The 22,548-nt window shown below is 52.2% G+C and overlaps 1 protein-coding gene and 1 long non-coding RNA gene across 7 annotated transcripts in view; one reads left to right on the plus strand and one right to left on the minus strand.

The window, feature by feature from the left end:
• The window catches only part of LOC123370112, a 25,887-nt gene extending 19,047 nt beyond the window's left edge, over window positions 1-6,840 (minus strand). For 3 of the 5 annotated variants that reach the window (XR_006579283.1, XR_006579282.1, XR_006579280.1), the window contains exon 1: window positions 6,503-6,840. This is a non-coding gene — a long non-coding RNA (uncharacterized LOC123370112). The remainder of the gene's footprint in view (window positions 1-6,502) is intronic. The other 2 variants (XR_006579281.1, XR_006579279.1) reach the window with 1 other exon arrangement.
• Window positions 271-16,881, plus strand: CHST1 (carbohydrate sulfotransferase 1). 2 transcript variants are annotated; one of them, XM_045016356.1, is made up of 2 exons: window positions 271-916; window positions 15,001-16,881. In XM_045016356.1, exon 2 carries the CDS (start codon window positions 15,045-15,047, stop codon window positions 16,302-16,304), a length of 1,260 nt encoding a protein of 419 aa, XP_044872291.1. In that variant the 5' UTR covers window positions 271-916; window positions 15,001-15,044; the 3' UTR covers window positions 16,305-16,881. The 2 variants fall into 2 exon arrangements, with proteins under 2 accessions (XP_044872291.1, XP_044872292.1); XM_045016357.1 differs by lacking the exon at window positions 271-916 and adding an exon at window positions 12,232-12,272.
• Window positions 16,882-22,548: the final 5,667 nt, after the last annotated feature.

Below are 22,548 nucleotides of genomic sequence, written 5' to 3' on the forward strand. Positions count from 1 at the left end.
GAAGACTTATCTGGAAGCATAAAAGTTCTTTGCTGGTTGGGCAGAACAAAGCAGCTAATGCTGAGGTCTAGTGCTCCTGACTTACCCTAGGCAGAATCGACTGGCTCTCCTGCTGCCAATCTCCATTGAAAGTAGAAGGAAGCCAGACTAGAGATTGGGAACGGGGCTGTTTCACCTACTGAGGCAGTGCAGAGCATGGGCTGTGCACTAACCCTAGCGAGGGGTGGGGATGATGACAGAGCGAGAGACGGGGGCTGGCTGCATATTTGGCTCTACTGAGCAGGCTGCTTGTTGTGCAGTTGTAGCTCAAGCCCAGAGCAGCTGCCAGCCTGAGAAAAGCTGTGCAAGGAGGAAAAGAGAGAGAGGCTCTGCTCTCACATCCTGGACCGTGCGTGCTGGAAGAGGGACTCCGGGGCTGCAAGGGGGCGGGGGGGAGCTGAGCTGGAGGGGCGTGGACACAGGGACCTGCCCCACATGCCTTGTTTGCTGCTTTCCCTGGGGTCTCCGCACAGGCAGCAGAAGGATTTACCTTGCTTGTTACAGGCATGAGTCCCCATTGCAGCGCCTGCTGAAGCGCCCCCCAGGTGCCTGGCTCGCTCTCTCAGTGACTGGGGGAGGCTGGTCCCCCCCAGGGAAGGGGGGGGCAACTTGTGCCCGGCTCTGTAGAAGCTGGTCCCCTTGGCTGCAGCAGGAGGGGGCAGGGCAGCGGGGACTCCCGGGGCCGAGCTGCCCCCTGGGCCATGCAGAGGGGCCAGCGAGGGCTCAGCCGGCCGGGAAGGATGCTGCCGCCGCTGCTCGCCGGGACGGAGGGAGCCTGAACTGCGGCTAGAGGACGGGGCCAGCAGCCGCCCCGGCTCAATGAGCTGCGGGGAGGTCCTGCCGCTGCGCCCGGAGCGGCTCCGCACTTCATCCCCAGGTAGGTGGATGGGGGCGAACCCGGCCGCTCAGGCTCCTGCAGGGGCGGGCTGGGCACGGATGTGCGACCCCCTCCTTCCCGGACAGCTGGGCAGAGCTCACCGGCTGCTCCTCCCAGGAGAGCCAGCAACGGTGGGTGGGGGCGACTCCGATTTAGGGGGACGATGCATGGGGGCCAGGACCGAGCCCCCATTCTGGAGGGGACGTACGGTGCGGGCAAGGGCTGATCCCCATTTTTGCAGGAGGGAAACTGCACTGGAATATGGGATTTGCTTTGTTGGCTCAGACCAGGGTGTCCACCCAGCCAGTAGCCTGTCACAGGCCTTGGCCAGGTATTTCAGAGGAAGAAATCCCTTAGCAAAGTGATGGGGAGGCGATTCCCATTGAGGGGAGAGGAGGAATGGGGATGATACCAATTTAAGAGGGTGGCATCAGCATATGGTGGATGATTCCCACTCAGGGCAGTGAGGTGGCTCAGTGCCGGGTGCTTAGGGGGCTTTACTTATCACCCTTAATAACATTAGCAACTGTACCAAAAATGCTAGTAAGTTCCAGCCTTGTGCTGAGCTGGGAGGCTGCACTGAGGACACCTGGGGCAGAAGGCTTCAGACTCCCATGGAGCTGATCTTTCCTCGTGCAAAAATAGTGGGCACTTCAGCTGTGCCATTTCTTCCCAAGAGTAAAGGCATGGAGTGGGCAGGGTAGGAAGATTTCCTATTCCCCAGCCATATCAAGCACAGGGCAGGGCTCCGTGGGAATGTCCTGTTGGTTACTTCCTTCTTCCTACCTTCCCCGGAGGTGATGGGGTGTCTGCTACTTACCCACTCTCCTGCCCTTGCAACCTTTTCCTTAGCGTTACCTGCCACAGTTTTCCAGGGGAATGAAAAAAAATCACCTGGTGTGCTTAGGCAGAGTCATTTATCCAGCCATTCCTATTTTTCAGACCTTTGTTCTCTCTGCACAGACCAGAACAGCCCTTCTCCTGCCAAATTTGGATTTCCTCTATTCACAGATCCACAATGATGCCAGTCCTGAGATATGAACCCTTAGGAGCTCCCTCTGGGGCAAAAGGGGAAGCAATTACAAGTGGGCTTTAGCAACCTCTTGATCAAAACCTGGTGGTAGAAATGAGCCTTGGTGAAAACTTCCTTTTCTTTATAAATGATCACAATTGCTTGGAATAATTTCCCTAATGCCACACGGAGGCCAGACTCCCTGTCCCTTTGTGCAATCGTGTCTGGTTTGCTTGGGTATTTGTAGCGTGTGGAAGGACTTTAGAGGCTGGAAACAATCAGTTGCTTATATAACTGGATGCTGGCACATCCTTTAGTCCCACGCTGGTCTGAACTACCTGAAACAGGTGAGGGGCAAGGGGGTTGAGTGCTCACCAATACCCAGCCTAGTGTAAATGGAGGGACTTTTGATAATGGAGATTCCATACAGGAACGCTGAATAGTTCAGGGGTTGGGGTTTTGAAGGAACCAGATATTTAATTAAAAGGGGAAGCAGGGGGAGGAGGGATGGCTCAGTGGAGATCCGGGTTCTAGTCCCTGCTATGCCCTGAACTACCTGTGTGAGCTTGGGCAAGTCACTTAGCTTTTCTATGCCTCAGTTTCCCATATGTAAAATGGGGATAATAATGCTTTCTTACTTCACGGGGAGCCCAGAGAGGAGATGAGAACTGCTGGGATAAAAGCACTACTCATTGAAATATCATGAAATGATGCCCCTATGAACAAGTTGGTCATGGGACAGATAGATAGAAAGAGGGAGCTGCTGTAAGGAGGTTATAATGAGCTTTCAAATAGCCAGAGAAGCTCCTGGTGTGAATTGACAGAATGGGCTGGAAGAGAGTTCAGAGGAAGATGGAAGCAAGGAAAAGCTGTACCAGGCATAGCCAGACAGTTACAGAGTGAAAGGCAGATGCGGTGCAGAGGGATAACTAGATACAGGTTGATTGTTGTGACAGGAAAACATTTGGGTTGGTTGGGGCTGGAGTTTGTTGCCAACAATTAATTAGTTCAAAATGCCTGTGCCAGCAAAAATAAGGCTCTAAAAAAATAAAAATAATAATAAAAAAATCACAATCAGAAATCACTACGGAGGATTTTTGGGGGGGGGGGAAGGTGAGTGCATTGTCCTACTGCACATTCTGATGGTGCCTTTCATCCTAAAGGATCCCACAGCCACCTCTGGGGTGGAGGAGGCAGCTTGGTGGATGAACAACCCACCACGTAAGAGTAAGAAAGGTTTAGAGCAGGGACACCCTACTCTTAGGAAAGGTACCATGGGATCTTTCATGCAGAACAGACAGGTCCTCAGCTTTTAAGGTCCCATTTGAAGTGCTCACCTTAGCTCTTCAGGAAAATGACCCTGCTGGGATTTGTACAGAAGCTGTATTCCTACGGGACTAAAGAAGAGGCAAAACTATTCCATGGCAATACTGGACCCCTCCTCACTTCCATCTTAACTGGCCTTGCTGTGCCTAGGTGCCGGGACAGATACTGCACATGCCTGGGTCCCCTGCAGTGCCTAGAGGTGGGTGTCTGCCATTAGTAAGGGGTGGGTAGGAAATGGCTCCTTCCTGTTATTTTAAGACCAGCTTTCCCAGTTTGAGCCCCCTTTGCTCCTGCGGAGCAGCATGTGGCACAGCTTGTAGAGGGAGATATGAACAGCTCCATCAGAGCTGTCCCAGGTGGCCGTATCTCACCCCAATGGCCCTACAGATTTCCAGAGACTCAAATCTGACTAAGTCACTGTAGCTGAGCCTAATGCTCGGCATTAAACCCCATCAAGACTCTGTCTCCCCTGCCTGAATGGCCTCAACAGTTTGCTTTAAGAAACAAAGTCATTCCTCAATCACGGGGTGTCAAGAAGCAGTGGAGCCAGAGCCTGCTGGTCCTTACTGGGCTTTGTTTTGCAATCCTGCAACTTCGTTGTTGTGGCTGAGCTGTGAGCTCCTACAGAAACAGCCCTGCAAAGTGAGAGTGGCTGGCCTGTTAACCGGCCAGCACCACAAAGAGGCACTGCTGGTCTCTCCATGTCTCTGCATCCCTCTCTGCAAAGTAGGGATGGTAACAATTCACCCTGCCTGGAGAGCATGTTGGGCTCCAGGGATGGAAGGTGCTATGATGAGACAGTGCTACTGAATTATTCTTAGCTGCAGGGTCAAGGGTAGGGCAGCTGGGCTAAGATTGTGTAAAAGGTAAAGGGAACTGCAGCAAGTCCATAATGGTTGGTATGGGTGGGTGTGGCACCTGTGCACAAGCGTGGCTAGGCCTTGGGTTAGGTCTGTTTTTTTGGGTGTTACCCCAGAGTAGCCTACTTCAGTAATGACTCCCAACTGCTGCAGTAACGCCAGTGTCAGTGGAAGTGGTTTGGCTCGAGGCTGTAGACTCGTGAAGTAGATTTGATATGGTTGTGCGTGTGCACCGCCCTGTGTATCTGTGGAAGTGTGTGTACATAACTGCCTGCCAGGGGGGCGTCGGCACTGCAGTCCATCTGCTGCTGTCCCTTTCGTTCTCAGACTTCAGGACCCTAAATCTCCCTGAACATTCGATATTCACAATCATGTTCCGAGCTGGTCCCAAAGTCCTGAGTCACTGTATGGTTTCCATGGAAACAGACTTGTTCATTGTAATCAGTTTTGGGGGGAGACACAATGTTTGGAGGCAACATTGCACACCTGCAGAGAGGGGTCGCCCCCATCCAGACCCACTGTGGTGGGAGAGGTGCAGGGCTCTACTGGATAGGAATGAAGGGCTCGTGCTTCCCTCCTTCCCTCAGCCACAGCAACAGGCTGTCAGCAAGGTGGCTGCCTTTTACTTTGGCTCTCAGTAGGGCTGCGCATGGTGTGATGCGGCACCTCCACTGTCTTCAGGTGCCTCTGGCTTCCAACCCTTTGCCCTAACCGCACGGTCCCTCTCCGCCCTGCTGTCTGTCTGAATCTTCTCCTTCTCTCCCCCCCCAATCTTCTTTCCCCGCTAGCCCTATTTTCACCAGTGAGCCAGGCCTCAGTACAGCCCTTCACTTCACAGAGATTGCATAGAGGGGAAGGCAGGAGCTGCTGAAAGAGGCTGGGGCACCCAAATCCGGCTAGCAAAGCCGAGAGCATGAAATAGTGAGGGAGAGAGAGGCGAGCAGTCTCATCGACACTCCAAACGAGGAGTGAGCAACCACAAAACATAACCCTCAGAAGCTTCAGTAAGTTCCCCAACAGCAATGATAATACATAATTAATTTATTATTAACACCTTCCATTCTAAAGCATATGCCACTCCAGAGGAATCCAAAAGTACTTTACAGAGCCTAGGAATTACTTCACTTGCACTGGGTGCAGCCACCTTTTGGGAGGAGCAACAAGTAAGGCAGCTGCACGGCAATACTACACAACCTTTTAGGGCAAGGGGGGGAAAGATTCCTGTATTCAGTCAAAGCTACAGAGGGAATTTAAGGCAGCAGAATGGACTAACCTGCATTGGGATTTGATCAGGACATAGGGTGATGGGTGGGAGACACACCCCAGCTTCAGAGAAGTGACATGAGTTCTTGAATGACCACAAGAGATTTCACAGCACCTCTCAGCACCAGGCTGGAACGTTGGGCTCAGCAGCTTCAGAGAGCGGAATTCCCCCGGCCTACACCAATCACTGCAGCAGCTTGCGTTGTCTACTGACCAGATGCAACCTGCTTAGTTTGTGAGATCAGCCATGATCAGAGCATACAGCTGTGCATGCCCATTATGGAGCTATAAAAGCAAGTGAGTAGCATCAAACTTGTTAAGAGAATCCCAAGCTCAGGGACTCCCTCCCAGGGGCTTTGTGGTGTCCAGCCATGCTTGTTGCTCTGTTTGAGGGTAATTCACTTATACCCTTCAGGTTAATTCACTGCGCTGATCTCTAAAGCTCCTGGATTGCCAGGCTGGCTTTCTGCCTGCACTCTGTGAGCAGGGTAGCTGTGCCAGCCAGGAGAGGTGGATGCAGGTGTTTGCACCCACCTCTGCCTCCTTTCATGGGTGTTTCACTGCCTTTAACCCCTTCCTATGGGGCAGTGGGAATCTGGGGTGGGAAGGGGAGAGTGGAGCAGCCCCTCTGGAATTTTACTTTTAAAATTGACACTCTCCCTATCCCAGTGCCAAGAATGGCTGGGAGCATCCTGCTACAATTGGCGCTATTCCACTGGTCATTGCATGGCATCCTGGGGACAGCATGGGCCTGAAGTGATCACAGACAGTTTTCAGAGGTTAAAGGAATGCCAACCCCAAAGGTTAAAAAATCAGGAGTCAGGCTCACAAAATAATGAGATTGGCCCCAAAATGATGATTTAAAAAAATGTCTTGTTTTTGGCCTGTCATTTGATTTTTGAATTCACAATTAGCAATGCCCACTATCCCAAATTTGCTGGACAAGGTGATTTCTGGCCCCCCGTGCAGGCATTCTCACCTCCACATCTGCCTGTCCTCTGCCCAACAATTTATTCTGTTTACCCAGCCTCTGAATCAATCTTCAGTCCCTGCATCAGTTCTGCCCAGATGTCAGTTCTGGTTGTCTCCCCAACCCCCAGCTCAAGTCTGCAACCCCAGCCTCACCTCTACTCCTCCTGCAGCTTGTGGGGTTCTTCATTCTCTCTCCCAGGCATGATGGGGATGGGCTGCAGCTAGGTCTTTCTCCCACTTCCAGGCTGGGTATGGCAGTGAGACAGAGGAGCGGGGAGCAGAGCCTCCCTGAGCTGCTGGGAACTTTCTTCTCCCTCCTCCTCTTCAGTGAGACTGGTGTGGGCTCTTGGGGGGTGGGGAGGAAGCAATGAGCTCTGCCTGCTTCCTGCAGCTGTGCTGATAGGATGCTCTTCCCCAGGAGGTGGGTCAGTGGGGCAGGGAACCAATCAGAAGGGGTTTCCCACAGGCAGGGGTGAAATTCCCATGTGGGCTGGAGCTTCCCTCCTCACCACAAGATGGGATCCAGCCGTGGCAAAAATCCTCTCACTTGCAAAAAAATCAGAAGAGTTGACAACACTGAATTAGCCTAGAGCCCTTCCTGGTAGTAGTGGCAGGCACTGGCAGATGAAGGCCATGAACAAAGGCCAAGGAAGGGCAGAGTTCAGGTCCCCATGCTGGGCGCTCCCAGCACATGAAAGGTCACTCCTCCCTGCTTGTAGCTGGTGTACTGGGGCAATGCAGCCCATGCATAGCACTGTCATGTGTAAAAACAACTCACATATAAAGAGGACAATGAGAGCATGCAGGCTCAGATGGTGGGGACAGCTCTCTGTACTCCCCCACCCCATTATCACTTTCCCCATCTGGGTAGAGATAGAGCCTTGAGCTCCACCCACCCAGGGGAAACCCTGGGTCTGTAGCTCCAGCACTGAACAGTTCCAAACAGCCCCATCTCCCTCAGCTGGAAGGAGAGTGGCTTTGAGATAGGGTGTGTAAAGCCAGGAAGGGTGGGGACAGTAGCCTGCTGAGGGGGAGGGGGCTGTGTATGAGCATGCAGGGAGGGAGGTCCTGGAAAGCTGCACCTTCCAGAACTGGAGAACCCTGGCAAGGTTACACCATGGGCCCCAGGACTGGGAAAGGCTTTGTCCCTGGCAATGGCTATATTTCCCACTGCTACTACTAGTAGTTTAGCTCCACCAGTGGCAGCATTAAGTTACACAGAGCGCTGGCATTTCTACCACCACATCATCTAACTCTGCCTGGAGCAGGTCCACAGGACACACTGGGTACAATTCTGGCACCCACCAGTCCCGTGTCTGCCTTTGAAGCGCCATTTTTGGGAGAGGGAGCAGGAAATTCTAGACCAATAAACCCAGTGTAGCAGCACCTGTGGGGCCACATTTTCAAAAGAGCGTAGGGCTAGATTTCCAAGCTCTGGGCACCCACCAGTGGAGCTGGATTTTCCAAAGAACTCAGCTCCCATTTAGGCACCTAAATATGGGCCAGGTTCTTGTAAGTGCTCAGCACCCAGCTGCTGCCTCTGTGACACCAGTGGGCAGATTTCCAAAAGAGCTCAGTGTGCAATGTGCCGACCTCTTCCGATTATAGTGCTTAAATGGCAGCTGGGCAGTTTTGAAACTCTGGCTGCACAGGTGGGGGCTGAGCCCTTCTGAAAATTCGAGCCCTACCATGTGCATGTGTGCCTGCAGCGGTGTGCTGTGTGTTAGGTGTAGTGAGCTGGGGTGTGTCTGTCTCCCCCTCTGGCGGCATTTGTTACAGCAGCCTGGTTGTAGGCTCTATGTTTGGCAAGCGGAAGCCAGGAAAAGCCTGGATGGAAGATGATGCCCACCCTTGCCAGCAGCTCCCCAATGCCGGTGGGTTAGCACTGTCTGGAACAGCAGTGCCATGAGGCCAGGAGCCATCTCAGTCACAGCCCTGCCAAGCCACTTGGAGAGGGGAGTGTCCCCTGGCCTTTCTGGGGGCTGCCTGCCTTTCCTCATTCACTGCTTCCCATCCCACCTCTGCCCCTGGAGGGGCTGCAGCACAGACTCACCCGTCTCCTTCCTGGGATTAGACTAAACCCAATGAGTGCAGGACTGGGAGGTGGACCCTCCCCACCCTCCCCCTGCTGGGGAGGGGAAAAGGGGGGCTGGGATGCCCAGGTAAGTCCTTAGATGATGAAAGCATCTCTGCTTAAGAGGACGCCAGTTTCAGTGATAGCAGAAGGGTTTCTTTTCTACAGCTGGTAGGAGCTGCACTGAACTGGCTTGGAGTTGCCTTCCACTTGGGATGCTCTGGTAGGCGTTGTGCTATGCTGGTTCCTGCTGGGAGTCGCCTCTCCCTGGCTGCACTGAGCTGGTCTCAATGGAGAGTTGCTGGTTCTAGATTTGACAGTGACCTCCCGCCCCCAATAGCATGCAATAGGGTTGTTGATGCTGAGGTCAGCTCTCTTGCTGAAGTAGCTGTGACACAAGCACTGCTGCTGGGAGGCATGAGGGCCTGGCCCTGGGCAAAGGGAGGGAAGACACTTCACACTTACTTTCAAAATGCAAATCAGGCATCCTGGATGCCTCACCGCAGCAGCTCTCCACTGTCTGCAGCAGGCCAAGGGGCAACAGCCTGCCGGACCGACGGGTGCTGAGTCCTATGAAGGGGGCAGAGAGAGGGCACAATTCAGGCAGGTCACTCACCCCTAGAGTGCTGCCTAGGTTTGGCTTCAAATTTGCTTTCGGTCTCACATGTGTGTCCATACAAATCTCTCCCCCTCTCCCCAGTGCAACCTGGCATAGCTGAAATACAAAGGGTGCTGCAGGTCAGGAGTGAGATGGGGCATCAGCAGAGCTGTGTGTTTTTGGGGAACCCAGGAATGGAACAACCGAATGGGTTGTAGGTCAGTATTCAGGTTTAGTGGCAGAACCTAGACTCCGGAAGCTTACTCAGCACCTGGCTTCACTCTGTGTGGCTGTGGCCGGCATGGTATATCCCTCACTTTCCACGCTTATACACCACACCTGCCCCAATATAGTCCAGGAGAAAGGAAAGAAAGTTCAGAGCCTTTTAGGGGGCCGCAGTGGAACTGGTGGCCACCAGAGGGGAATGGAGAGTTCTCCGCTTGGATACTGCACATAGAAAACTGAAGCTAAGTATTGCTGTTTGGCAAAGATGCTGCTGTGCCTGAGAGCGGTGTGCGTGTGAGCCAGGAGCAGAGAGTAAACCAGGGTCTTGCCCTTCATCTCTCCTAATTGTGAACAATGAGCCTTAGTAACTGGAATGGTGCGATGGGCGTGTGGCTGGGGAAGCACAGGAAGAACATGCAGAGGCGAAGGCTGTGATGGGAGGCGTTGGAAGAAGCAAGAGGTGGTAAGATATAGGTGGGCCCAAAAGAATTCTCTGGGGGAGGGGGGGAGGGTTCGACAGGACACTAGAGAAGCTGTGAGATTACGTGTATGGATACACTAGTGCCTGGGTCCCTCTGGGGCACCCTCCCTATGCTAGGTGGGTACTGATATGCCAAGGCTATGGTATAGTAGGATCACCAATGGATACATCTTGCATCTCCCTGTCCCCAAGACACAGCATGGCACTGGCAGGCAGCAACCCAGTAAACCGTATTAAAACAAAGTGTGAACACTGGTGAAAAGCGCTAGCTCCAGACCTGATCCTCCTGTTTAGCCCCAGAACAGGTTCAATATGGACAAGGGGAGGGCACACTTCCCTCTGCCCCATCAGTGTGGCTCAGCCCTGCCTTAGAGTCCTTGGACCCTCTGCTCAGGCTGTCAGGAAGAGCACAATTTAGTAATGGTGCAGGTTTGGATCATGGACACCTGTCTAATGGGGGGTTGAACTGAAAGCCACCAGTTCCTCTCTTCTAGGGGCCACCAAACAGCCATCAGAGAGGAAGAACTTGTGGTCACGGTCAGCCTGGGATGCATAGATGCTGGAACTAGGGGTTGGCTTGAACCCCTGGCTTGAAGTAGTACTAACAACCAAATACATGGTAATAGCTTTCAACACACCCACTTTAAAAATTGTTCCAGCACCTATGTTGGGATGGATTTGACATGGTGGTGAAAAGCTCCTTGCCCCATTCTCAATGCTCCAAGTCATCCCACGCCCAGAAAAACATGCCCGAGCCTCATGTAGGATTATCAGAGCTGGGCTCAGTCGCTAAATAAAATCAAGAGTAAAAACACTGGGGGTTTAAGCTAGGCTCCATGCTTAGCAAAGCATTCCCCCACCCCCGTTGTGTTTTGGAGTGAATGACGCTCGCAGCCTCTCCTGAGAGTCAGGCACATCAGGGTGATGGGTGTGCCACATGCCGCCAACAGCAGAAACCTCTCAGGGGGAAAATCACCAGGAACTTTGTGCTTTTCCAGGCCTGTCAGGAATTTTAATATGCTGAAACCACAGACGCTTTGTGGTTGAACAGGCCCTGCATACTAAAGCTGGCCTGGCCAGTTCAGCTCCCTGATGGAACTCAGAAATCCCCACCTAGTGTTGTCCCTTAGCTGCTTCTTTCATTTGCCCTAGAGGAGCCAGCGGTGTTGAGTTTTAGTGGCCAGCATGCTCCAGGGGAGGGAGGGGGAAGGAAGATTGTGTATGTGTGAGAGAGAAAGAGAAACAGGCCTCCCTGCTCTGCTGGGTGTACAGGAACAATGGATTAATTCAGGGAAATCTCAGAGCTGTTACTCTGGATCAGCGAGTGAGTCTGTGTGTAGAAAAGAGAGGAAAGAAGAGGAGGAATTGGCTAAGGGGAGAGCCTCAGAGGGACCTACTAATATCACCGGGTGATTTGAAAATACCTGGGTCCATTAAATTGGTTTTGTCTGAAGTTACTGGTCAGCACTTTGATTAGAACCTCAAAGTCCTGCGGCATCTCACTGATGCATATGGATACACAGGCAGCAACATGCAGGCGCATGCACCATACTCTCACAGAGACATGGATACCCATACATGCAAAGACCCATCTGCCTATGGTTCTTCTATAGCACCCATCACTGCAAAATTTAATTGTTAATGTGCAACTCACACAAGCACACATGGGGGCCTACATACATACATAACCATGTGTGTCATGGCTAAAGGCACACAGATAGTCATACAGAGACACGGACGTCACTGACACATGCAGAACCTTATTCACAGATAGAGACATGCACCCAGTGCTGCAGCTACAAATGCACAGAGCTACACGGAGGCACATTCTGTGAGATGTATGTGTAAGGCACTAAATCAGGAGGGAAAAAAGAGTCCCCAGGGGAAGCTCGTAGAGGGAAGGTTGAGGCTGGGAAGCGTCTAAACCACATTGCTACCCTGCAGGGTGGACTGGCTTGGTCACTGCAGTTAGCATTAGCCATTTGAGTTTGATTTCAGACTCCCTTGGGGAGCAGTCTGGGATAGGGGAGGGTAGGATAGCCCCCCCCAAAGTGATGGAGGAGAATCTGGTTGTGTGACCCCTTAGTTGTGTGCGCACATACCCTTGTGCATGTATGGACACAAATGCCAGTGTACATAGAGATACCCATCGTTGCAACGCGTGCGCATCCACACATGCCCCCTCCCATCCATACACGGAGAGCAGATGCCCTGAGCCTGGTTCACAGCTACTCACGAGAGAGAAGAATAGGATCAATTGCATCACAGCTGTCTCCAATTTACCTGCTCTGCCAGCGAGCAGATGAGCAGAGTATCCTGCGGGCAGCAGGAAAGCCGCGTGCTGGGCCAACCCTTTGTGGCAGGCTGCAGCCAAGGCTATGAGAGACAATAGTATGTAGGAGAGCAGGGCAGCTGCTGGCCAGGGCTGACCCCCCACCCCTTCTGCTCCAGCCCCTGTACATGCTCTTCCCCTTGCTGAGCTCAGGGTCCCGTTATGGGTGAGCAGCAGCTGCATGCTGGGCTGCCCTGGAGCAAACGGATGCTGGTGAGTTCAGACAACAAACCAGCACCGACACCCTGGGGTGCAGAGGGGGAGGGGCCTACATTATCCAGCTCATTAAACAGGACTTTAAATATTCAAAGGTTATTTTAAATATTTTAAAAGCCTGTTTCTAATGCTTGGGGGCCTACCAGGCCACATGGGTCACAGTCACAGGGTTCTGCCCCTTCTGTTCCAGGGGGCTGGGCTGCAGCCTCACTCTCACCCACAGGAAACGCTTCCTACTCTCCAGCCTCTCCATCCTTTGCTCATGGTGCTCCCCTTTCGCCTGCTCTTGCCTCCGTGTCACATCCTCACTGCCCCTGCCATTTGCACACCCTGTTCCACCTTCAGTACTGGGTCCCAGGGGGTTCTGCCACTGACCCCCCTTTGCCAGACTTTCTAGGTTTCCCTTTGAGACTCTCCTGGGAAGGATCAGCCCCTTGCCCTATCTGTGTCTTATAAAGTCTGCCACAAGCTGCTGAAAACACCAGACAACTTAGGCGGAGGTGGTGTCATCATCATCGTCACCATCAGCTGTTGTAAGGGAGACTGTGTGCCCTAGGGGATAGTGCACTAGATTAGGACTCAGGAGATGTGTGTTCTATTTCTGACTCTGCCACTGGCCTGTTGAGTGACCTTGGACAAATCACTTTGCTGCCCGGTGCCTCAGTTTCCCCATCTGTAAAATAACTATACTGACCACCTTGTAAAGGTCTTTGAGATCTATAGGTGTAGCGGGAGCTTGCTATTATCATTGCAATATAGAGGAGTGTCTAGTCATTGCTCCCAATGCCAACAAGGAGGAAATCACTGCAAAAAAAGTATAAAGCAGAATGAATTAATAAGCTGCCGGGTAGATGGCTGTGACAGCAGGATGACATAGGGTGGGGCTGGGCCCCCCTCCATTTGAATGCAGGAGGCAGCAGGGATATTTTTGTTCTCTATAACTGAAATCTCTATAATTTGTTTCTGGGTTGGGGATCTTCTTGGGTTTTTTTCCAGTGCATTTCTGGGAGGTTGGTTCTCATGTTGTTTGTCTTCCAATAGTTTGATTCTATGGACAGTTGTCACCACCCCAGACATTGAACGTCTCCTGCTTTCGCACGCGCTCAAACATTGCTGCTTCCCCTCATCAGCACCAGGCTGGGCTCCTGCCGAGCTCTGCTTCCACCAAGAGGCCCAGGCCCAGCTCTGCAGGTAGCAAAGGAGTGAGAGCTCTTGCTGAAAGCTGCTGTTGTGAGCGTACATCCAGGGAAAGCCTCACTAAGGTGCTGAGGGCTTTAGCACTAATTGCTGAGTCTCCATGTTTCTTGCTTTGAATGCTCACAGGCTTGGAAGCAGTGGTGTAGAGGGCACAATATGGGAAGATCAGTGGTCTCCAGCATAAACTGTCTTTCAGCAGTTTTATTTGCTGCAGCATGCAGAAGCAGGAAAACCACCTCCCTCCACTGCCTCAGTCAATCATCTTCCACTCCTGGCAAATATCCCCTGTACTGGAGCATGTGGCCTCATGGCTGCCCTCAAGCCCTGCACCCACATCAGCCACAATCCATTTTTCTAGCTGTTTCTAGGGAACTGCTCATTCTGGACTCTAGCTCCCACTGGCAGTGAAAGGAACATGCCCAGCTCTAGGAGCTCTGCCATGTGTCAGCAAAGTGCCTTGCATTCAGTCTGTGGTGCTGTCTTTGTTGGTAGCCCAGACAGGGAGAGAACTTGTGCTGTGTGAGTGTTGTTTCTACTATGCCCAATACCGTAGTATCTTGGGCACAGGATTGGCCCCAGCTCATGGGGACTTCAGCTGAGAACAGGATCTGAAGGTGGTGGGATTGCACAGCAGCAACTGAGGGCAGAACCGTTATCACAGGTGTGAGAAGACAAGAATCTCACTTGATTGTCAGATCCCAGGCTGGGTTTGCAGGTTGGCAGTTAGAAAAGCATGTTGGATCTGGAAGCCCACAATGCTGTGTCAGGCCCATCCAGCTTGCTGAAATCCTTTGAATCTGGACTCTGCACCATGACTCAGGTTTACCAAGCTACCCTGGCCAGGGGGGACTTTTGCAGCTCTAGGCGAGAGAAGTGAATGTGCTGCCACTTGCCTCACTCTGAGCAGGCACTTGCTGGCACACACTGGTCACTCTACTGCACTGCCAGCTGGCAGAAAGATGGACTCACCCCGTCTCTAGGCCCCCCGTCCTGTTCTTGCACTCCTACCAGGGCTGGCTGCTAGCGACTCTGACTGATGGGGTGACAGCTGACTTACATACATGGCACAGCACACAGCCTATGTTTATTGGATTCCATGAGTTTGCACAGCTGCCATGATCTCCCCTGGACTGACAGTACATGAAGGTATGTCCATAGTGTAGCCGGGGCCATTGCTCACCTCCTTTCCCACAGTCTCGGGTGCCTGGCACAGAGGGAGCTGAGAGCCATACATTTTCTACATGCCTTTCATGCAGGAAGGACCCTATTTCCTGGGTTGAAGTTCTCTGTGGATATGGCTTCTGAGGCTAACAGGGTATGCCTTAATGTTCATTCATCTTGCTGGGATAGGATGGGGAGGTGCGTAGCATGGGAATGATTCCCTGAGCCATGAAGTTATGGCTGATATCCACCTTGTTAGAGTGCTTACTGGCCTCACTTGTCATTTCACAGTCTGAGCTCCATTCAGTGCAGGGAATACCCGGGGTCCTGAGCAATATTGAACTTGTGACCTCTCTTTGTGTTGCAGATACTAAGACAACCTGTAAAGAAGCTCCATGAAGGTGACCAGCCATGCAATGTTCCTGGAAGGCTGTCCTCCTACTAGCCTTGGCATCCATCGCGATCCAGTACACGGCGATCCGAACCTTCACAGCCAAGTCCTTCCACAGCTGCCCTGTCCCCAATCCCATGAACTGCAGCCTGAGCCAGGAGAATGAGTCGGCTGACAGACTATGTGATGAGAGCCCAACCTTTGCTTATAACCTCTCCAGAAAGACGCACATCCTGATCCTGGCCACCACCAGGAGTGGCTCCTCTTTTGTTGGACAGTTGTTTAACCAGCACTTTGATGTCTTCTATTTATTTGAGCCCCTCTACCATGTCCAGTACACCTTGATCCCGAAGCTGACGCAGAGCAAGAGCACCACTGACAGGAGGGTCATGCTGGGCGCCAGCAGAGACTTGCTGAGGAGCCTTTATGACTGCGACCTCTACTTTCTCGAGAACTACATCAAACCCCAGCCGGTGAACCATACGACGGACCGGCTCTTCCGCAGGGGGGCCAGCAAGGCCCTGTGCTCGCCGCCGGTTTGTGAATCACTGGGGCCAATTGACATCCACCTGGAGGAAGGGGACTGTGTGAAAAAGTGTGGCACCTTGAACCTGACATTGGCCACTGAGTCATGCAAAGAGCATGGGCATGTGGCTATCAAAACAGTGCGGGTGCCAGAGGTCAGTGACCTCAGAGCCTTGGTGGAGGATCCCAGACTAAACCTGAAGGTTATACAGCTGGTGAGGGACCCCAGAGGTATCTTGGCTTCCAGGAGCGAGACCTTTCGAGACACCTACAGGCTTTGGAGGATCTGGGATGGTACTGGCAGGAAGCCCTATAACCTGGATGTGACCCAGCTCACCATGGTCTGCGAGGACTTCTTGAACTCTGTATCCACTGGACTAAACCGACCACCTTGGCTTAAGGGCAAATACATGCTGGTAAGGTACGAAGACCTGGCCAGAAATCCCATGAAAAAGACTGAGGAGATTTATGGTTTCCTGGGTATTCCCATGGACAGCAACGTCGAGCGATGGATACAAAACAACACAAGAGGGGACAGGTCCTCAGCCAAACACAAGTATGGGACCGTCCGGAACTCGGCGGCGACGGCAGAGAAATGGCGGTTCCGCCTCTCCTACGAGATTGTGGAGTTTACTCAGAACGCCTGTCAGCAGGTGCTGGCGCAGCTCGGCTACAAAATGGTGGGCTCAGAGGAAGAGCTGAAGAACCTCTCCATCAGCCTGGTGGAAGAAAGGGACTTCCTGCCCTTCTCGTAACCCAGGCATTGCACCCTCTTTTTGATACGGACTGTTTCTAACTGTTGCCTTATTTGATTTTATTTTATTCCCTCTCTCTCTCTCTCTCTCCAAAATTTGCACTAAATCTTGAATGGGAATCTCAATGGCATTAACGCGAGGCGGCTGCTCCCTCTCACGGTGCGCTTTGGACGCAAGGGCATTGGGTGTCTCAGAGCAAGAGCTAGAACTGTGGCTGGGTAACAATGTTTACAAAACACACATACAATGTATAAAACAACCTTCAAGTTTTCCAAACCGAAGGGTACCTGGGGTACTGTACTTTTGCACTGTTTACTTTTACAATGTAAGAGATAAATATATATATATAATTTATGAATGGTGGTGTCCCCTTGACAATAATTCCCCTTGCCTCCCGGTTCTGAGCAGGTTATGCTGTTAGCTGAATGTGGAATAACCTCCTCATTTTTCAATTTCGTTTCGATATGTCTGTTTGTTTAAGTCATGTTATTGGACTGGGCAGTTAGTCGGTTGCTGATCCATGGTTGTTTGGTAACACCTGTGACATTTCTTTGTGCCAAAAAAAAAAATTAGTTGATTGGGCGGTTTGCTAAAAACAAACAAACAAAATTAATGCTTTATCTCTGTGTTTTCTGTAAATAAAAGAGTGCAATGAAACTGACCGTTCCTGGGGGGTGAAATTCAACTGGAAGAGCTCAGTAAATGCAGCTAGGGCATAAATATGATATGACCTCCCCTGGCATCAATAGGACTGACCCACCCTGTGGGGTGGGATGTAGCTGTCCCCTTCACAGTATAGGAATGGCACAAGGGAATGAAGGTGAGGGAGACAGGGTACAGAGATGCAAGCCAAGAGTGGGTTGGGCTGACCCTGGAGATTCATTCATCGCTGGGGGAAGGAATGGGGTTTCAGAATTTGCCACTGGCTGCAATTCACTCTCTCTCGCTCAGGTGTGTGCATGCTCGTAGCCGAAGTATGTAAAAATGCAGCTCGTTCAGTAAAATAATAATAATTTGAAAGCATCTTCTGGCCTGAGGCCTGCTTAGAAGGGGCCTTTTGCAGGAGTGCTGACAGGGGGTGCATGTAGCATGCCCAGCAGCCTGGGTATTGCGCCGAGAGAAATCATGTGCCCAGGTACTGATTCAATCAGCATGGCCTCTGGCCAAGGCATTAAAAATAACAGCCAAAATCTAGGGTCTGACACCTTTGCTGCAGAATATTAGGTGTTAGTAGAGTGCCCTGCCCTGGAGGTCCAGGTAAAATGCTGAAGATCAGTTTGTAAATTGAAGGAAAAATGGACATTTTTCATCCGTATGATTTATTTGTGTCACCGTAGCCCCAGGTGTCCCAACTAGATCAGGGTCTCATTGTGCTACAGCTTGTGCAAACACATGGCAAGAGACAGCTGTGGCCCTGGAGCGCCTACAGTCTAAATAAAGAAGACAGCTTAAGGGTGAGAGGGAAACAGAGGCACAGAAAAGTGAAGTGTCTCACCCAACGTCACACAACCAGTGAGCAGAAGAGCAAGAAGCTAGATCTCCTGGATCCCAAGTCCGTCCCCTTATGCACTGGAGCACTCCATTTCTTGTCCTTGGAGCAGGCATGGGGACTCACCTATAGGAGAGCTCCACTGGACAATGGAGCACCTGGCTCAGGGGTTCTCTCGGGGTGGGGTGCGTTTGAGTGTGTCATCCTAAGGGGCACTTTCTTCTTGATTTGTGACTGAGCTCTTAGCAGGCAGTGGAGCTGAGATGGGAAACTGCAGTTGCTGTGCACAAAGACAGAAAAAATCCCACCAGCAGGAGCTGCCTGCTTTCTGCTCACCTAAAAGCCAAGGAAGGGAGGAGGAGTGGGAAGGGGGTGGGAGGCTGCACGAATTCTCTATTAAACTCTCCTTTACGGGCCTTTAGAAGGGCAGGAATGTCTGCTGCAGCTGCCTGAGCTCATCTTGCTGGCCGCATTTTGCAAACTGCCCCAACCTGGAAGATGAAAAGTCATTTTAACTAGGAATGGCTGTTAAAGGTCAGCAGAAAAATGAGTTTGGTGGCCTCTCCTCAGGGTTTGCAGGGAGAGAAGTGGCACCTTATAAATCATCTGAACTGGCTGCAGGGAGCGGGACTGGCAGCCTTGACTCAGTGAGAGGGGATGGGAGAGAGACCTGCAACAATCACTACCACAGCTCGCCCTTGCTCATTGCCGGCCTTAACCATGGGTAGGGTGACCAGACGTCCCGATTTTATCGGGACTGTCCCGATATTTGCTTGTTTGTCCCGCGTCCCGACCAATGTTAGGTCGGGACACTGGACAAACAAGCAAAGGCTCCGGAGTCCGAAGGGCTCGCGCCCTCCCCTGCCCCGACTCCGCCCCCTCCTTCCCCCATTGGATCCTTCCCCAAATCCTCGCCCCCATCCCCGCCCCCTCACTGCCCCATTGTCTCCCTCCCCAAATCCCCGCCTCTTTCCAAGCATGCCATGCCCAGGAGACTCAGGGGAGTGCGGGGCCGGGGTGAGTGTGAGTCTGGCCTGGCCCCGAGCAGGCAGGACTCGGGTGCGGTACCTGGAGGGAGAGTAGGGGGGCGGCCCGTGGGGCTAGGTGGCGGCTGTTCTCCCCACCTGGGCAGGGGACTCGGGAGCAGCCGCTGCTGCAGCTCCCACTGCTGAGGGGGGAGGAAGTGGCCAAGCACGTGGCGCTCGGCGGCTGTGGCTTTGGTGCCCGGGCCCGAACCCCCCGAGCCCGGGCCTGCTGCGGGGCAGCGCGCACACTGCGCCCAGCCCCTGGCCAGTCGCGTCTGGGCTGGCTGCCCAGCTGGTGCAATCCCGTGGCGGAGGCATCGGCAGCCCAGTCCCGTTCGTTCCCCTGCAGGACCCGAGCGGGATGCGGGGGGCTGGGGCCTGCTGCCCCCACTCCGAGGCCGCCCGCAGGATTGCACCAGCTGGGCAGCCAGCCCAGACGCGAGTGGCCAAGGGCTGGGTCTGCGCAGCGTGCGCGCTGGGTCCCCGCAGCAGGCCCGGGCTCGGGGGGTTCGTGGGCGCCAGAGCCGCAGCTGCTGAGCTTGGCCAGCGGCCGCTTCCTCCCCCCGCGGCAGTGGGAGCTGCAGCAGCGGCTGCTCCCGAGTCCTGCTGCCCAGGTGGGGAGAACAGCCGCTGCCTGGCCCCGCAGGCCACCCCGTACTCTCCCTCCAGATACCGCGCCTGAGTCCTGCCTGCTCGGGGCCAGGCTGGACTCACACTCACCCCGGCCCTGTGCTCCCCTGAGTCTCCCGGGCCTCCCTCCAGCGCTTGCGGAGGGAGGAGGAATCGGGGGTGGGGGATTTTTTTTTTTTTGCTCTGCCGCCATTTTTTCCCCCTCTGCCCCCGCCCCGCCCCGCCCCCCCGCGTCCCGATATTTGACCTGGGTGATCTGGTCACCCTAACCATGGGCCACATCTGGTAACTGCTGGGAGCACCAAGACTGCAGCTGCCTTCATCTAATACAGCCTTGCAGAGATGGTAGGTCCCAGCCTGTGATGCCTCATCCCCAGCTAATCCTGGGATGAGTTGTCTCTGTGGGCTGAATCTCCATACCAGAGATGAGGGGAGCTGCAGGCCCCCGGAACTGCCTGTTGGTCACCCCCTGATTAGTAGATTACACACCAAACACAGGCAGGGGGAAGAGGGCTGTGTATTGTTTGGCTGAAGAGGTGCTGTTGGGCTGAGCTCATAAGGGCCCCTGTGGCCCAGAGACCTATACAGAGAAATCAAGCAGTCCTGTTCTCCAGAGATGATAAGCATGCTGCTGTGGAGACAAGGGCTTTGCCTTTTCCTCTCCTTTGAAAGGCTTTAGCTGGGAAGAGGGGCATTTGGGTAAATCTTGATAAGAAAGCCAGTCCTAAAGACAGAAACTCCCATTCTCCAGTAGATATAGCCTGAAACAGTGGCCTTTGGCGTTTAGTTTTGATGCCCCATCTGGCTCTGAACAAAACCTTGGACAAAAGCCCCAACTACATGGGATTTTTAAACCAATATTAGGAACCAGGTTTAAATACTTCTTCTGAACTGGTTTCTAACAGTTTGACCAATTAGTGTAGCTGGGGCAAAATGGCTTTGGAATCACATTTGAAAACCATGTTCTAGTATAAGCAGGGAGAGAGATTCAACACTGTTTGCTGCCCTGACACATGGGTCCTAGGTGTGACAGTTGAGTTTCCATTGAATTTCTAATGTCTTTTCTTAACAGTATTATTTTTGTTTGTTTCCTCCCACTGGAGACAAGGATCCAAAAGAGGTATTTAGCCTCAAATTTTACTGTAACTGAAATAGAGAGATGGAGAATATTCCCAGAAATGCACTGCAAAAAAACCCAAGAAGAATCCCAAACCCAGAAACAAATTACAGAGATTTCAATTATAGAGAACAAAAATATCCCTGAGCCTCAGGCATTCTCTCTAGCATGACGGTGTGGGCAGGGATGTGGGGCTGGAGGAGTTGTTTAGCGTGTGAATGTTTCACTAGAGTTGGCTTACTCCAAAGGGTGGGAAACATCTGGAGCCAGAGGTGGTCAGCAACATCCTGCCCCTGGCAGCTCCACATCCCACTGCTGTCTCTATATTTACATGCAGCCTGTATTTTATAAGAGCTACTTCAGGACCATGGAAACAGAGACAACAAGACCCACTCACAGGAGGTGCAGCCTAGGAAGGTACACAGACAAAACAGAGACATTTCCACAAGCAGAATGACTGGACTGACAGCAGCTGAGGAAATGTACTCCCTTGCGTCCCCCAGTCAGAGAAACAGTCTGAACCAGCGGAGCCTCTCTTACCCCTTCCGTTTCAGGGCCAGGCACAAGAGTGACTTTTTAACAAGAGGCTCCCACTCATAAGCATTCTGACCTGGGAAGGAGAGACAAGTGAAGGAAGAAATAGAATGAGAGAAGGAAAAGACAACAACGAGAGAAAAGCGAAAGAGGAAGGCAAAGGAACCACTAGTGAATGGATGGTTCTCTCCTTCATAGTATAGGGCACATTCTCTAGCACCCACAACTGGAGCATTCACCAGCCTTCACTCACAGCAAGCCCTCCACAAGACAGGCAAGAAGTCATCACCACCTGGTTTTGAAGTCGCCACAGCTCCTGGCTGTGAGCTCCTTTAGCTCCTAGTTTCACCTTCGCAAACTATTACTCAAGCCATTCCTGAGCTAATGGAGATTTTTATTCTATTTACTTAAAAAAGAAAAAGAACGAAAGAAAGATGCGGATGGTAGGAGAAAAGATGAGAAAATGCATTGTATGCACAAGGGGACCCTGAAGTCAATGGAGTTGCACCTGGGATGAAAATATGTGCTTTCACCTTATTCTGCTAGTGCTATTCCAAACATAGTTCTGGGAACTGGTGTCTTGAGATGGATCTAGTAGTGCAGAGCTCTCCACCGCACCCCACCAGAACTGATGGCAAAGGGCTAATGGGGGAGAGGACAGCTAAGAGTTTCTTGATCTTCTCATCACCCCCTAGAGCAGTGGTTCTTCTCCTTTACTGCAGTCTGCACCCCTTTGGTTCTCAAAATATGTTCTCACGTCCCTTATCAAAAATCAAAATATGTTCTTGCCCCCCCTTAAACCTAAAAAATACGTTCTCACACCCCTTAAACCTAGTTACAAAGTAGTTCTACTTATGTGCCTGTGCTTAATTTGTGTTTTTGATGATTTACCTTCTAAAAAAATCTGGCATGTCTCGCACCCCCAGAAAGGGCATCTTGCACCCCTAGGGGTGCATGCACTCCAGGTTAAGAACCACTGCCCTAGAGGGAAGCTGGAGGAGCAGCTGAGGAGGATGGCCTTTTGTTCTCTTTGCTCAGCAAATGGATCAGTTAGGATAGATTTGCTGACTGCTTAGTTAAGGACATTTATTAGCTGAGAGGTCAGAACAGGATTCTGATGCCATGTGAAAACACACATAATAAGAGAAGACTAGGGGAGGGTGAGGAACAGTTGGCTACACAGAGCAAGCTGACACTATGCTTTGCTGAGCACTTGGTAGATGAGAAGAGCTGAGTAAGACTTCCCAGGGCCTCTCTGACTGCTGAAGAATATCTCTCTCTCTCTCTCTCTCACACACACACACACACACACACACACCCACCCCAGAGACATCCGGACATGCAGTTTGTCTAGTGAAGGGACATGGCCCACTCAAATCCTACCCCACAAAAGGATGTCATAAAGGACAGGATCCAAAGGCGTTCACAGGTATAAGACAATTAAGTGAA

The sequence above is a fragment of the Mauremys mutica genome, chromosome 4 (genome assembly GCF_020497125.1).
Source record: "Mauremys mutica isolate MM-2020 ecotype Southern chromosome 4, ASM2049712v1, whole genome shotgun sequence".
Lineage (NCBI taxonomy): Eukaryota > Metazoa > Chordata > Testudines > Geoemydidae > Mauremys > Mauremys mutica.

Bases quoted from the DNA above. Each gene is read 5' to 3' on its own strand.
- CHST1 (XM_045016356.1), top strand. From the start codon at position 15,045: ATGCAATGTTCCTGGAAGGCTGTCCTCCTACTAGCCTTGGCATCCATC.